General features: G+C 48.3%; 5 protein-coding genes across 5 annotated transcripts; 4 read left to right on the forward strand and 1 right to left on the reverse strand.

The window, feature by feature from the left end:
- The first annotated feature begins 2,412 nt into the window (after positions 1–2,412).
- EV420DRAFT_660224 (major facilitator superfamily domain-containing protein) lies at positions 2,413–4,792 on the forward strand. The gene is made up of 13 exons (XM_060482962.1): positions 2,413–2,853; positions 2,912–3,037; positions 3,099–3,194; positions 3,247–3,278; positions 3,330–3,394; positions 3,452–3,467; positions 3,523–3,555; positions 3,619–3,717; positions 3,783–3,941; positions 3,990–4,078; positions 4,127–4,304; positions 4,370–4,437; positions 4,486–4,792. The coding sequence occupies exons 1-13, from the start codon at positions 2,792–2,794 to the stop codon at positions 4,675–4,677; spliced, it is 1,215 nt and encodes a 404-aa protein (XP_060337611.1). The 5' UTR covers positions 2,413–2,791; the 3' UTR covers positions 4,678–4,792.
- Positions 4,793–5,223: 431 nt separating this feature from the next.
- EV420DRAFT_1506739 (cytochrome P450) lies at positions 5,224–7,894 on the forward strand. Its single transcript, XM_060471332.1, has 16 exons — positions 5,224–5,436; positions 5,495–5,769; positions 5,824–5,950; positions 6,009–6,039; positions 6,093–6,160; positions 6,218–6,308; positions 6,362–6,390; positions 6,442–6,555; positions 6,606–6,826; positions 6,875–6,925; positions 6,977–7,107; positions 7,161–7,272; positions 7,325–7,374; positions 7,432–7,563; positions 7,619–7,695; positions 7,751–7,894. Exons 1-16 carry the CDS (start codon positions 5,316–5,318, stop codon positions 7,792–7,794), a joined length of 1,674 nt encoding a protein of 557 aa, XP_060337612.1. The 5' UTR covers positions 5,224–5,315; the 3' UTR covers positions 7,795–7,894.
- An 8-nt stretch (positions 7,895–7,902) lies between these two features.
- Positions 7,903–10,816, forward strand: EV420DRAFT_660400 (uncharacterized protein). Its single transcript, XM_060482964.1, has 9 exons — positions 7,903–8,728; positions 8,778–8,850; positions 8,906–9,018; positions 9,066–9,241; positions 9,291–9,368; positions 9,430–9,535; positions 9,589–9,655; positions 9,706–9,779; positions 9,835–10,816. Exons 1-9 carry the CDS (start codon positions 7,956–7,958, stop codon positions 10,667–10,669), a joined length of 2,295 nt encoding a protein of 764 aa, XP_060337613.1. The 5' UTR covers positions 7,903–7,955; the 3' UTR covers positions 10,670–10,816.
- A 65-nt stretch (positions 10,817–10,881) lies between these two features.
- Positions 10,882–13,005, reverse strand: EV420DRAFT_1758904 (phosphoglucomutase). Its single transcript, XM_060480573.1, has 6 exons — positions 12,907–13,005; positions 12,833–12,854; positions 12,395–12,778; positions 11,778–12,342; positions 11,613–11,729; positions 10,882–11,562 (listed from the first exon to the last, which is right to left on the reverse strand). Exons 1-6 carry the CDS (start codon positions 12,981–12,983, stop codon positions 10,964–10,966), a joined length of 1,764 nt encoding a protein of 587 aa, XP_060337614.1. The 5' UTR covers positions 12,984–13,005; the 3' UTR covers positions 10,882–10,963.
- Positions 13,006–13,078: 73 nt separating this feature from the next.
- Positions 13,079–14,140, forward strand: EV420DRAFT_660570 (uncharacterized protein). Its single transcript, XM_060482965.1, has 5 exons — positions 13,079–13,245; positions 13,294–13,358; positions 13,410–13,545; positions 13,604–13,787; positions 13,845–14,140. The coding sequence occupies exons 1-5, from the start codon at positions 13,194–13,196 to the stop codon at positions 14,128–14,130; spliced, it is 723 nt and encodes a 240-aa protein (XP_060337615.1). The 5' UTR covers positions 13,079–13,193; the 3' UTR covers positions 14,131–14,140.
- The last annotated feature ends 218 nt before the right edge of the window (positions 14,141–14,358 follow it).

Consider the following 14,358-nt stretch of genomic DNA (forward strand, 5'->3'; position numbering starts at 1 on the left):
CGCTGCGGTGCGACTCGGGGGTTATTACAGTAGACTGTCCCGATAGGTCATCATAACCATGTGTATTTACCAAGAAATACCAAGCACGCTTCCTTAATGCGCCCATCTGATCGGACCGTCTGTCTATCAACGGCCCGGAGGCTCCCCTTCGATGGACCTCTCCATTTCGTCGTATATCCATCAAGCAGCGGTCGCCTTGATCCAGCATTATAAAACAGGACTTTCAAGTATTGCAAAGCGCCTCGATCCGAGCTAGGCACTGATAACTGTTCGTTTGTACCACTTTGTTGGTATGAGATCCCATTCGGCCTCCTGGTATGCACGACCCCGCATTTAGCTTTTGCTTCCATTCTGAAAATATAGTCGGGATCGTCAGGACCAATTCCGAGTCGGATCTTACCACGTTTTTTACAGCGGGCCCAATGCTTTGGGAACAGCCGGGGGAAGCAATTATTTTACTGGACGTTGAGCTGGATAGACTAAACTGGTTGAACTGTCGCCCGAATCGTTTGGCTACTAGCACTGCAACTCAAGGTCTTTTTACAATCCAGAATTAGGACGCCGTTGACGACGATTATCTGTTTCTGTATGTCGCGCTTAAATCGGATTTTCTCAGGTCTCTTGCGATACAAGATCATATCTGAGTTCGTTCTCTACCGATATCGGTTCTTCCGCTTTGCGTCCAGTTCCTGAAACTCCGCTGATCAGTCCTCCTTGGGAAACCTTGCAGTTAGACCAGCTAAGCAAACGCGGACGAGACCTACGGCTGATTCGTATGTGTAGTTGGAACCATCAGAGTACAGTGTCTTATTTTTTCTCTCCAGGGCGTATCACCATATTCTGGAGAAGGAATGGACCTAGGGTGAGTGGTTGACTTTGTCGCGTCCACGTCTCGTCATGACGTGCTTTTTAGCAGCTCAGTCTCTAGAATCCTTGATCTGATGGCTGGATCGCCTGTATCAATTTTTGAGCCTTGAAGGTTTCACACAACTGGAGGGAAAAGCAACAATTTCGACATTTGCTGGCCCGAACCTTATGCATTGCACTGTGCTGTAGCCAATATTCTCGCTCGACAACTTGGTGAGCAAGGCAGTATCAAATACAGTCAAGTATCACATCAATTTGTTGTACGACCCCAACGACGAGTTGACCAAGGTGTACGACGGTGAGTTTCCTTTGCAGTCCCGTATCTGCACTCTGGCAACTAATACCTACCAGGTACAAACGTCGCCAGTTTGATCCCTTTGTTGCTCAGTCCTGGCGGTCTCGCGCTTGGGCTTGACATATGGATATCACGATCTGTTCCGAGCCATGCCTGACGCCTCACATGGAATATTCTCACATTGAATCCCTCCAAGCGCCATCTTTAGCGCCCACTTCGGCGCCTGACACGTAACCAATACAAGCGCCCTGATTCGGGCCCGTACTTCCGCCATTCCACGTTCGACTTTTTTCTGATGTCTTGGAAGTTGGGTAGACTTTATGGCTTTTGAGTGATTCTGAGAGCCAGCAGAGGCCGAGTGATAGAGTCTGATCCGAGTTCTTGGATTATGCCGTACGTTACAGTTCCACATATTCAATCCACATTCTCAGACTTCAGAACTACTCACAGGGCACAAAACTGGCGCCCAATGGCTCCGGTACCTACAACACCCATCAAAGTAGACGATGTTCTCAATATTTTTGTCCTCTTATCCACATCGCGTGCCTGCATTCTATCGATATCAGCTTACCCCTCCTTTACTGTAGATTCAAAATGTGGATACGTGAAGCCGTGTTTTGGATGGGGAGAGAGAGTCTCCAAAGGACTCCACCGCCCTAAACGCATCGATGCTAGATTCCGTCTGGAACGATGGTTAAATCTGCCGGAGAAGTACGGCCCAAGCTTATCTTTCGTTGCTGGACCATATGCATGTCTTGGGAAGACTACGGCCACTGTGGAAAAGAGGACTATCATTGTGTGAGTTTTGGTTGGTCGAGTATTATTTGGCATGTCTTGATGTGCCAACACCAGGGCTTTGATTGCGAACTGAGTTTCATCACATCCCGGGGATCGGCTATGATGACGGGTCACTTAACCGCGCTCACCTCTGTGGGCGTTTGAGGACTCTAGGCCTTGAACAGAATGCACTGAGTCTTGGAGGAAAATACAACAAAGTGGACGCGCCGGACGGTGTAAAACTGCGTTACAAACACCCTTCTGTCGTTCTATCAGACGAGGACTCAGTATGGTTCTACATTTCAGCTGTCTGTCCCCAGGCACTGTGAACCGTTCGTTGTGGCCATCCTCTAGTATTTGGGCTTCTCGTTTCTCCGACTGCGAGGCGTCAACTCATCTCGCACAGGCTTTGCCGCTAGGAGGTCTCCGTTAGACTGCCGAAGATTCAGCCATAAAACTTTGGGCGTTTCTTCTAGGCAGCCTAGGCAGCCATGACTTCCATTCCATTAGTCCAACCATGCTGGCCACTCGGGCGGTGGTGGGTCAGCGCTAACCATGCTATCTTCAGCGCTACTCGAGTTCCCTTCAAGGCGCATGACGAAGTGCCTCTGGTACCGGGATGACTTTCATTTGTCTTAAGCGCCGTGGTTCTTCCAAGAAATTTTCATGTCATGAACTTGGGCTGCCCTGACCGTAAGCTGTGGGAGGCCTTTAAATACGAAAAGCCTATGCAACGTAGTCTTCTCCATCTTGTTATCCTCAGCTTCATGGATACTCCCTCTTTGGTTTCACCCAACAACGATATCGAATTATCGGAGCTGGGATCCTCTGACTCTGATACACGTCCCCCAGATGGCGGGTACGGTTGGATATGCGTCGGCTGCTCTTTTAGTGGTCCACTTCTTCGCTTTGGGGTGGGTTCTGCTGTTCGAATGCATTTCAAATTACTCAAGAAACGATTAATACACAAAGGATTGAATCCTCCTGGGGCGTATACCAGAGTCATTACCTCACGTCACAAGACGTAGGTGCTGTATCTAATTCGGATCTCGCTTGGGTTGGGTCTATACAAGCGACCGGGCAGCCTCTGGTTGGTTTGTGAGTCATTCGTATGTGATTAAGGTGTTGGATCAATCGTGTAACTCGCATTTTTTAACAGCGTAGCTGGCATCCTGGCGCAGCGTATCGGTTTCAGAGTTACCGGGTTTATCGGGACGTGTGTTATGTGCCTAGCATTGATCATCGCGTCGTTCTCGTAAGTGTGTATCCTTGATGCGTGCAACACGATGCTGATTATCCACATACAGAACGCAGGTATGGCATCTGTATTTGACTCAAGGTTTGTGTTCGTATCGACCATATGGTTACAGCATTCATCCTGTGATCTTAGGGTTGCTGTTCGGCATTGGAAGCGGCTTCGCCTTTATTCCAGCCGTGTGCATTCCGTCCCAGTGGGTGAGTACTAGTATCTCGATGGTCTTTACGACTTCCTAAGTATAATGGGATATACAGTTCACCAAACATCGAGGTTAGTCTTTGAACCAGGGTTTATCTCAAATCCTTTGTTCAACGCGACTGCGTAGGACTGGCGACCGGGATAGCAGCCAGCGGATACGGTAAGTCATTTCTTCCACTGATCTTAGTTAGGTTATTTCCACTCTGACGTCACCCATTTCTAGGTGTTGGAGGCTTAGTGCTCAGTCCCATCACACAGAAACTCATCGATCACCTTGGCTTTCGTTGGGCGCTTCGCATTACCGGTCTCATGACCCTGGTTGGTCAGTTGCATATGTTCGACTTGAATGTCACGCATCATATTTCCTTTGATTCACCTTCTTCCTAGCTCTTGGTATAGCCGATGTGTTCCTTCGCGCTCGGGCTTCCGTAGTTCCGCCTAGAAAGGTTGATCGGTCTTTGCTGATGAACAAAGTATTCCTCGCCCTTTGCTCCATCGGATTGTTCAGCGGTCCTGGATTTTATGGTCCTATATTCTATGTACCCGGTGAGTGTCAGGAGTCCGTCTTGAAACATCGACTTCATATGTATGTAGACTATGTTGTTAACAAACTGGGGCGTAATGCACAGGATGGCGCCAATGCTGCTGCTCTCATATCGGGCTTTTCGGCCACAGGTCGCGTGGTAGGTATTGCCTCTCGAGTCGAATTTCCAGTTGCTCATTTCATCTAGCTTCTAGGTATCGTTGGCGATCGTTTTGGCCACTTGTATGTTCTAGCCCTGTGCCAATTTTTGGGGGGTATTGGTCAGATGGCCATATGGCCTTTCACCCATAACCTCGCAGGACTGATGGCTTTCACTTCATTTTATGGATTCTTTACTGGTGGTTATGTCAGCTTGTATCCAGTCGGTACGTCTTTGATTGGCGCTACAGTTCTGAAGGTATATATATAACCTTTTGTGACCCAATCGCAGTTGCTGCCGATCTGTATGGCGTCGAAGGTCTGGCGAGCATTACCGGCGTCATGTTTGCTAGCTTTGTGGTACGTACACAACTTTATAGATGCGTTTTATCTAATGTTTTCCTACAGCCAGGCACTCTGATCGGCCCTCCGGTCTCTGGAGCAATCCTTGACCGGTACACCAATCCAATTACTAGTAAAATCAACTTCCTTCCTGTACAATTGTTCGGTGGAAGCTGGTTGTTAGCGTCGGCTGCTATGGCTGTAATGGTACATGTACTTCAGCGCTCGGCTAGAGGGTCACCAAGGGCGCTTCAGTGAAAGTATATGGGTCCTTGGGGAACGGGATGGGTTTAGTTTGGCGGTCTTCAATAGTGCTTACTTGTGAAGAGTCAATGAAGGCTCCTGTCGTCCTTCATGCCTGCATACTTCTGGCTTCCTATTTGTACATGTGGTCAAATAAACAGATGATAGTGAGAATTGGAATTCGTAATGCGATTACCTGTATCCTTGCGTCCGGTGTGCCTAAACTGTGCAATTCTGAGATGAGATGATCACGCTTTTGAGGGACTACAGATGTACGTCATCTCAATTACGTACCTCTGAACTGTGGGCCGTGGGCCGTCGGTACCGTCGGCTCCTCAGTTGCTTGCGATTGTGATGATTACAGAAATCTTGGACCCAGGGAACGGCAACAGTATTGATTAGCTTTATATCTCTTGTCGTGTTTACTTGAAGTTCTTCAGGCTCACTGGCAGGCTCATCCTCTTCGATAAGATTGTTCTTTTTTTACTGTTCAGTCCTTTTCGAAGGAGACTCAGTGTCTGTCAGGATGAATGCTGATGAATGTCGCAAGACAAAGAAAGGGAAAAAAATCTCAGGAGAATTTGATAGGGATCTCCAACGCCGATCATATGACAATTCAATCCTTTCCTATTAATACGCGGTCGTAGTGATGGATGCAAAGAAACATCTCCTCCAACATCACCATGTCGCCCATTAGCACTGTTGTGCAAGCAGTGTCTGAGACTGCCTCTGATTGGGGCTTGACTATTCGACATTTGTACTATTTTATTGGAGGTAGGTTTTCTGATAAGTAACGGGTCATCGGGGACTATCTCACGCAACTCAATCACAGCGCTAGTCGTGTACAAAGTCATTCATCAGCTCTTCTTATACCCATATCTCTTGTCCCCTCTTCGTTCTGTCCCTGGACCGCCGACTGGAGAACCTATTTTTGGACCAGCGGCGAAGCTTTTCGATAGTGAGCCGGGTATGGCTGAGCAGGAGTGGATTAAGAAATACGGATCTGTCATACGAATCTTGGGACCCATAGGGAACGAGCGCTTAATCTTCATGACTCCAGAGGCCCTCTACCACATCCTAGTAAAAGGGTGGTTAGATTATCCTAGGGTAAGTTCACTATCACGCTAGTAGCCTCTATCGTCCGTTACTCACTGTTTGCAGCCGCAGTATCTGAGGCATATCTTGGGCCTCGTTGCTGGTTATGGCTTGCTCACTGTCACTGGAAATGAGCATCGACAGATGCGCAAAGCAATGAACCCAGCCTTCTCAATCCCGAATCTCATGGCGCGTGCGTGGGATTCCTTTTCTCTCCGCCTTGGCATCCTGACCCATCTTTTCAAATTCAGAAACTGATATGTACTACGATCCAATCGAAGGGCAAGTTGATTGGTTCCATCACGCGTTTTGATCATCTCGAGACAAATTTCTAGCCTCATCGGTGTTCTTTCATCTCAACTTCCTGGCCCTGAAGGAGCTGTTCTACCTGTATATGAATGGAGTAAACAATTTACCTGTTTCTGCCTGTCTTTTTCCGCCTACTGATCATTGGGTATAGTGAGTAAAGTGACGCTCGATATCATCTGCAAGACAGCTTTTGACTACCATACCGACTCTCTCCATAACCCGCATAATGAGCTAGCTGAGGCGTGAGTCTTCTTCGTGTTAATTTGGAGTTGAAATGACTCTAACAGCATAACAGATATGAAAAGCTGCTTAGCCTACAGTCAGGTAAAAGCAAGACCATTTCAGCCTACAAAAGTTGATAACCTTCCTACTTAGGTCCGAATATGATTCGCTTCATCTTTGTTGTGTCACTCCCGGGCGGGGCAAAATTCTTCTCATCAAAGCTCGCCTATAAAATAAGAAATGTATTCTCTTATATTCGACTCCTTGGTATGTATCCCTTTATCCGATCACCATCACGCCGCTGACACAAAAGTAAGCACCTCTTACACCTTTAATCGACTCAACACACCGTATTCGAGATATCTCGAAACATATTCTTGACCAGAAAATGAAAGAGACCTCCGAATCAGGGATCACTGCTGATGATACACACACGAAGAAAGATATTATGAGCATCTTGGTGCGCGCGCGGCAAGCTGATTTATATAAGGATCGGACAGCATATGCGATTAGTGATGCTGCGATGATAGACCAAGTTGTCAGTGATCCCATTCTGATGTGAAAACCATGCTGAAAATCCACGCAGCTGACATTCCTCGGAGCCGGTCATGAGACTACAGCGAGCGGCTTGACTTGGGTATGCGTAAACTCTCCTTGTCCAGAAATCGTCGCTCATTTTTGATATCAGACCCTTTGGCTTTTGGCGAATGACAAAAAAAGCCAGCAACGCTTGCGCGATGAAGTATGTCCAGTCATGGCAGCTAACCCCAGGCCCGATTACAAGACGTTGAAAAGTATGCAATGGTTGGATTGTGTCGTGTAAGTTGATGAAATCATCGCCTTGTGTTGACAACGTAATGACGGTGGTGTAGGATGGAAAGTCTGCGTGTGATGCCTCCCGTTCCGGCGACAGTTAGAACAACCGCTAAAACTGATTACATCGAGGGAGTTCTTGTTCCGAAGGGTACTCTGTTGCATCTCTGCGTAAGATTCAACTCCTCTGATGGACAACTCTATTTGTTGATCAACGGCGTAGATTCGAGGCGTGAATACCTGGCAGACCATCTGGGGCGAAGACGCCGAAGAGTGAGTAAGATTGATGGGAATATTGAACATCAAGTCGATTGACATATGGTGTGGCAGGTTCCATCCAGAACGATGGCTGAACTTGCCCAAAGCATACAACCCCGCTTTCTCTCTTCTCTCATTCATTGCTGGACCGCATGGGTGCATCGGCAAGACCATGGCGATCATCGAGATGAAGGCTGTTCTAGCGTCAGTTACTGCTTACTCGTATTATCATGCTTTGTTTGACTTGAGAATTCTATAGGGTATTGATAACGAATTTTGAATTTGAACCTGCATATGATGGTCAACAGGCCCAGCCTGCTGCTGCGATTACGATGAGTACGTGAAAGAAGTTATCCGACAGAGAAACCTGGTGATTGATGGACTTTTCTAGAACCTGCTGATGGAATGCCTTTGAGAATTCGCCGTGTATCATGAGGAGAATATTTATTTACTGCTGTCTTTTGTATGATACTGTATCCTTGACGCGTCGAGCCCCTATCTTGACGACTGCGCCACGTGCAAGCACCGTTTAGTCAGTCTGCTACCGTACGGCCTTTCTTCCAATACCGCTGTCCAGTGCCAGTGGCGTTGCAGGTATGGCGTCTACCTCTGCCAAAGGCGCCGACGACGCGCTACCCGACGTTGAGAGGCTTCAGATATCCAACTCACCCCAAAGCGCGACATCAATAACGGCAGACGAGGCCGTTTCTCCGAATCCATGGAAGGACGACACAGCGGACGATGTCCAGAAGGATGCAGACCTGGAAGCATCAATACATCGCTTGAAGACGCCAGACCCGTCGGTGCTGGACGAATCGATAACATCTGGGCTGGTATCTCTACCGTCAGATCCTCCAGAACTGGTGAACGCTCAGGAAGTACTTGAAGAATTCGACCCACTAGTAAATCAAGAAGAGAAGGATGCAAGGAAGGCATGGGAGAGCTCTGAGGGACACCCGCCACATCCAGACCCTTCGCCGGTCGCGCCAACACCGCCGTCGAAAGATCTTACCCCGCCGCCCAACGATGCTCCGGCTTCGTCGTCGTCGTTTCCCTCACTGGCTGCCTTGGCGCGCTCATTCCAGATGCCAAAACTAACACATTCACGCCCTCTTTCACTTGATATGGCGAAGCCGGTTCCTTCTCCCGATACATTGTCGTCGTTTGCATCTCAGCAACAGCAACCCGCAAAGCCCGAACCGGTTTCTCAGGCAAGTCTGGAATCATCAAGAACCAGCACACCGGGGATGGTGAGAGAGGGCTCGCCAGCTGTGGATCAGGGCAAGGGGGATCCACCATTCGATTTTCAAAGATTCTTGGATCAGATGAAGAGCAGAAACGCGGAAGCGGTGTCGAAATATCTCAAGTCGTGAGTCTTGTCTCTTTCGTCTGTTGAATATTGAATCATTCGACTGTAGATTTCTGAGTAACTTCGCCAAGCGTACTTTTACCGTCAACGACCAAATCAAGATCATAAACGATTTTCTGAATGTGCGCAACTGCTAATGCCTGCGCATGGCCTTCATTGATATCTACGCTTCCATAGTTTATTGCAAAACAAATGCGTGAATGTGAAGTATGGCGTAGTGCTTCGGATGCCGAATTTGACAACGCCATGGAAGGCATGGAGAAGCTGGTTATGAATCAGCTCTATCAATTGTTAGTATCATTATCCTACGTTACTCTCTGTCCTTATGTCTTTCTAGCACATTTACTCCCCAAGTGGTACGAGTAATACCTCGTCGACAAATCACAGCAGATGACCTGGAGCGAGATCGCGTACTTTCCCAACGGATAGCCCTCTTTGGGTGGGTAGAGGAGAAACACCTCGATATTCCAGAGGGGGATGGTAGCAAAGGGTTCTTGATGTTTGCTCAGCAAGGTTCGCTTTTCTACGGCTACCGAATCCCAGTCTTACATTCTACTCATAGAGCTACTCAAGATCAACCATTACAAAGCCCCTCGCGACAAGCTAATATGCATACTAAACTGTTGTAAAGTCATATTTGGTTAGTAGCTATCTTGATGTTCAAATGTACTGAGTTCACGTTTGCTCCATTCTTCATCTAGGCTTAATTCGACATTTGAGAACAGAAGAGGGCGCAGATTCGTTTGTTCCGATACTCATATTCGTCGTGCTGAAGTCAAACCCTGAGAATCTTCTCTCGAATGTTGAGTAGGTATCATTATCTGTGATACTGCAGTTCGATGACCTCCATTCACCCGCAGGTTCATCAACCGATTTAGGAACCCTGTTAAACTGCAAAGTGAAGCAGGGTATTATCTATCTAGCCTTGTATGCTATGTGCTGTCTCATCGAGAGGGAATGCTCATCTCTATGTCAAGATGGGTGCCGTATCTTTCATCGAAACCATGGATCACACATCTCTATCAAACATTACGCAAGAGGAGTTCGAGAAGTAAGTGTTCAATCCATTCGTTCGGAAAGAGCCACGTTCATGAGTAATTCTGCAGGAATGTTGAGGAAGCCATCCAGTCACTACCCAGTGATGGCGACTCGCCTGCAATACCTCACTTCACTACTGAACCACCACCAACACCATCACGAAGCAACTCCTCTCTTTCTTCTCACGCTGGCGAAGAATCCGCGCAACCACTCTCCCTCCCTACTCCTGCGCAAACTCTTTCCGATGACGCGAAGCGACTTCTTCAAAAGACAGGCGACACTATATCAAAGCCCCTCAATGCCATAAGCCGTATACTCAATGAAGCTATTGACAGCGCCGCCTCTCCATTCTCCCCATTCGAGACAGGTCGAGAACAACGTACAGGAGGAACTCCTCTGCCTGTACCACACTGGTCACACCCAGATCAAATTCGGCAATATCAGCAGCAACAAGACTCGTCGCGATCGAGCTCTCCACGAATAGCACCACAAACACCTCCGGGTGATGGTATGTACCAGCCTCCGTTGCAAACACCGTATAAGCCTCGGGTGCGACGGGTACCGTCTCCTTCCTTTTCTCCTGGGATTGAGGAGACGCCATCGCGGCCCGGTCCATATACAAATCAGCCATTAGCAATCGGTCCTTCACAGTCACTTTTCGCGTCTCCATATCGGCCTGATTCTGCACATGTTTCGCGGACACCTACACCCAATCTGGACCTGGTGGGGATGCAAGAGGAGATTGATGCTGCGCATCAGCAGGCGGCGGAAGCAGCCCAAGACACGTTAATACAGATATTCCCCGCTGTCGACAGGGAGATTATAGAGTGGGTACTAGAGGCTAATACGGGTGATTTAGGGAAGAGTATCGAGGCGCTCTTGGAGATGAGTAGTGGTGTGTAGCTAACCAGAGTTTTGCATATTGTACGGATAGGCTTGATTGTGATTTTCTGATTTTTTTGGCGGGAGGCTGGAGTACGACTGGACACACCCGTGGGCCTTGTGCCAATTAATTTCATTCCAGGGCCACACGGATGAATATGTTCAAACGTTAACTCAGTACACTGAACTTTAATTTCAATGCATTGATGGTATCTAAATCGAAGGCGCAGAGGAAAAAAAAACCTCATCTAATACGAGTAGTAATATTACATCCATTAGTTTGTCCATTATTTCAACTCTCGAGATCACACCATTTCAGATTACTGGAAGGGACGAATTGTTAGTCTCAAAAGTAGGAGGGGCATGAACGAGCAAGCTTACAGTGATAACGGTAGGCTTGTCCCTGCCCAAGAATTCCTTCAGTTTGCTGATCTCCAGGGCTACCTCGATCAAGCCCTTCAAGCCTTCCGCCGCATCTTTCTTCAAGGCAGCGGGTCCAGCCTCTGGAGGTACATACCTCTCCACATACATACGAACGGTCGCGCCCTGACTCCCGGTACCACTCAGTCTGAATACCACCCGGGAACCATCAGCGAATGTAATAACCTGACCCTGATTCTTCGACACCGAATGATCGATGGGGTCCGTGTATGAGAAGTTGTACAGTCCTGAAACCGTGAACGTGGTGGCGGTGGAAGCAGATGTGTGCACGGAGTTGTTCAAGGAACCCGACTCCAGGGCCTTGTTAATGTGATCAACCATAGCGTGGGCACCCTCAGAAGGGACCTCTTCGTAGTCGTAGCGGCTAAAGAACGAACGACCATAAGTCGCGTAGTGGGACTCGAGCAGGTCATTAATGCCAATGAGCTTGTTGGGAGACTTAGCATTGGCTGCGGCGATAATGTTCAACCAAGCTATCAAAGATTAAGTACCCAGGCGACGCATCTAATAGCGTGCGGCTTACCAATAACTGCCCAGAGACCATCCTTTTCACGGATATGGTCTGATCCGGTACCAAAAGATTCTTCTCCACAAATGGACAACCGCCCAGCATCCATCAAGTTTCCAAAGAATTTCCAACCTTATGATATGATTAGAGCACGCAAGAAAGGAGGAACAGGGCACTAACCGGTAGGAACTTCAAAGTATTCCAAACCCTTCTTCTTCGCAACCAAGTCGATGGCCTTGCTTGTAGGCATACTCCTCGCCAAACCCTTCACACCGCCTTGCTTCTTGAAATAAGGAATAACATCGGCCCAATCCGCGATGATAGCCACGGAGTCTGAAGGAGTGACGAACGCGCCTTTGCCGTAGATCATGTTCCTATCACCATCGCCGTCACTTGCCGCTCCGAACTCAATACCATTCTTCTCGACGGCATCGACCAGACTATGAGCATAAGTGAGATTGGGATCGGGGTGTCCTCCGCCAAAGTCTGGAAGAGGCACGCAGTTCTGGACAGAAGTAGGCGGTAAACCGAGGGTATCGACAAGGATCTTGGACGCATACGGGCCGGTAACGCCGTGGAGACCGTCAAATAATACACGATAATCATCGGAGTGAGAAAAGAGGAAGGACTTGATGAGAGGGAAGTCGAAGATTCCCTCGAGGAGGATCAGATAATCGTCAACAGAATCGATTATGGAAACTTTCGTAGGACCATAGGTAAACTCTCCAATCTTGGACAGATCAACCTATACAGTTTTGATGAATGAAGAGACTATATGTGGTATTGCAGGAACCTACCGGTTTGTCCTCGATGATCTTGTAGCTAGTGATCGTCTTGGTCTTTGCGTATATTTTGTCGGTGACGTTCTCTGGGGCAGGGCCACCATTAGATACGTTGTATTTGATTCCAAAATCGTTGTTAGGACCACCAGGGTTGTGGCTGGCGGTCAGGAGGATACCACCATCAGCCTTGTACTTCCTGATAACGTTGGAAGCAGCGGGGGTGGATAGTATGCCGTCCTTTCCGATGATCAGCTTAGCGACGCCGTTAGCAGACCCAATCTTGAGAATCGTCTGGACGGTCTCTGGTGAGAAGTAGCGTCCATCGCCACCTATTACGAGAGTCGATCCCTTTGTCTGGATGGAATCGAAGATAGACTGGATAAAGTTCTCGGTGTAATGCTATAGAAGTCTGTTGTTAATCCCTGATCAATGGGACGCGTCTCATCAGCGTACCTCCTGCTGGAAGACTTTGACCCTGTCGCGACCGTCAGCGACGTTAATCAAAGGTAATAAAGACGATGGCGAACCTTTTTCGAAGGCCTGAAGTGCCCGGCTTTTGGCCTTCGAAAGGCTTTGTCGCGATTTCTTTAACAGGGAAGGACATTGGCGGATAAAGTAGGAGAGTGAGAGGAGTTCTCGTTCTCGACCAATTCCGACTGCTTTAATGTTTGACGTCACGTCACGTGATGCTGATGGCGGTGACCAGCGGTGTCCTGGAGGCCCGGGGTTGTCCCCGTCGTCGCCCTCGTCGTGCACTACGTGATTGTCGCTATCACGGCCGAATATCTTCTTGATTGTACCGCAGCTTGGGATAATGGCCTACCATCGTGGGCCGCAGGCATCGCTGGACTTGACGCACGTTCTCTGTACGACTTCTCCTGCCATGTGAACCGCTGATGAGAACGTCCTTGCAGACGATGATTCTTCCCTGCTCTCTCTTGGGCTTGCCCTAGTGACACTGAGCCCTATTCTTCTTATGGTGTGTGTCACAGTACCGGTGTTGGGCCATCATTGATCACCATCCTTCCAGCCAGCATATGCCTCGTTGGCAGTACAGACCCGGGAATATGTCATTATAGTAATGTGGGCGGGGCAGTTTGCCTGCGAGGCTTTCAGTTGGTTGATTAAACGGGCCGTAAAGGAGAATAGACCTTCAGGCTCTGTCGGTGTGTCCTGTCAGAAATCAGTTTTATGTGCACGTTCGTGACATATTTCAGCGTGTAGGTAACGGATACGGATTTCCATCCTCTCACAGTCAATACATGGGCTACTTTGCGACATTTCTGATCTGCCATCTCTATTTCCAACACCGATTCGGGACAACTGGTTATACCTTCCTCGATTTTGCATGGCGCCTCGTGGTCTATTCTGCCATTGGTGGTTGGGCTCTCCTTGTCGCGTACTCCAGGTGTGTATCCGATGCCGTCATAGTGATTTTGTACTTTACTTATTCAAATTTACGCAGATATGCCCTCGGATACCATAACGCCCATCAGATTTTGTGGGGTTTCGGCATTGGCGTCCTCTTTGCCATCATCCTCTTTGTTGTTTCTCAGATACTTCCGCGGCGACAACCATCGTCAATATTCGGCAAATTTAAAATGTTCCTTCTGGTGAATCCTGTGTCCACTTGGCTGCAAATACGTGACGGCTGGGATATATGGACGGATGGGGGTCGCGAACACGAATGGCTCCAATGGAGAAAAGAGTGGGACTCCAAACGAACGCGACATGATAAAAAGCGGTCATGATTGTGTTTCCGTGTACAATATCAGTGCGTGCAGAATACAGTTCTTACATGCGGTCGGTGAAAGATTGCATCAAAACATGTTGGCTCAGGCCAGTCGAGGTCTTTTTCATTCATTCATTATTTGGATGTTTACGTTAAACCCTTCATCCGATAGTGACTCGACCCTTTTCGACAGTTTCTGTCGGTCAAGGGGAGGTAATGAAATTATTTGAAGTCGATCCTCAGGGGT

Source organism: Desarmillaria tabescens (genome assembly GCF_030435595.1).
Source record: "Desarmillaria tabescens strain CCBAS 213 chromosome Unknown EV420scaffold_3, whole genome shotgun sequence".
Lineage (NCBI taxonomy): Eukaryota > Fungi > Basidiomycota > Agaricomycetes > Agaricales > Physalacriaceae > Desarmillaria > Desarmillaria tabescens.

Excerpts from the sequence above, each read along its gene's own strand:
- EV420DRAFT_660224 (XM_060482962.1), top strand. The coding sequence starts at position 2,792 with ATGGCGGGTACGGTTGGATATGCGTCGGCTGCTCTTTTAGTGGTCCAC. Across the intron at positions 2,854-2,911 it reads GTCCACTTCTTCGCTTTGGG|GATTGAATCCTCCTGGGGCG; the intron begins GTGGGTTCTGCT and ends TAATACACAAAG. Across the intron at positions 3,279-3,329 it reads GCATCTGTATTTGACTCAAG|GGTTGCTGTTCGGCATTGGA; the intron begins GTTTGTGTTCGT and ends CTGTGATCTTAG.
- EV420DRAFT_1506739 (XM_060471332.1), top strand. The coding sequence starts at position 5,316 with ATGCAAAGAAACATCTCCTCCAACATCACCATGTCGCCCATTAGCACT. Across the intron at positions 6,161-6,217 it reads TCTACCTGTATATGAATGGA|TGAGTAAAGTGACGCTCGAT; the intron begins GTAAACAATTTA and ends CATTGGGTATAG. Across the intron at positions 6,827-6,874 it reads CTGCGATGATAGACCAAGTT|CTGACATTCCTCGGAGCCGG; the intron begins GTCAGTGATCCC and ends AAATCCACGCAG.
- EV420DRAFT_660400 (XM_060482964.1), top strand. The coding sequence starts at position 7,956 with ATGGCGTCTACCTCTGCCAAAGGCGCCGACGACGCGCTACCCGACGTT. Across the intron at positions 8,729-8,777 it reads GTGTCGAAATATCTCAAGTC|ATTTCTGAGTAACTTCGCCA; the intron begins GTGAGTCTTGTC and ends ATTCGACTGTAG. Across the intron at positions 9,369-9,429 it reads CTGTTGTAAAGTCATATTTG|GCTTAATTCGACATTTGAGA; the intron begins GTTAGTAGCTAT and ends TTCTTCATCTAG.
- EV420DRAFT_1758904 (XM_060480573.1), bottom strand. The coding sequence starts at position 12,983 with ATGTCCTTCCCTGTTAAAGAAATCGCGACAAAGCCTTTCGAAGGCCAA. Across the intron at positions 12,779-12,832 it reads TCAAAGTCTTCCAGCAGGAG|CATTACACCGAGAACTTTAT; the intron begins GTACGCTGATGA and ends AGACTTCTATAG. Across the intron at positions 11,563-11,612 it reads TGGTCTCTGGGCAGTTATTG|CTTGGTTGAACATTATCGCC; the intron begins GTAAGCCGCACG and ends AATCTTTGATAG.
- EV420DRAFT_660570 (XM_060482965.1), top strand. The coding sequence starts at position 13,194 with ATGGCCTACCATCGTGGGCCGCAGGCATCGCTGGACTTGACGCACGTT. Across the intron at positions 13,359-13,409 it reads TGAGCCCTATTCTTCTTATG|CCAGCATATGCCTCGTTGGC; the intron begins GTGTGTGTCACA and ends CCATCCTTCCAG. Across the intron at positions 13,546-13,603 it reads TAGACCTTCAGGCTCTGTCG|GTAACGGATACGGATTTCCA; the intron begins GTGTGTCCTGTC and ends TTCAGCGTGTAG.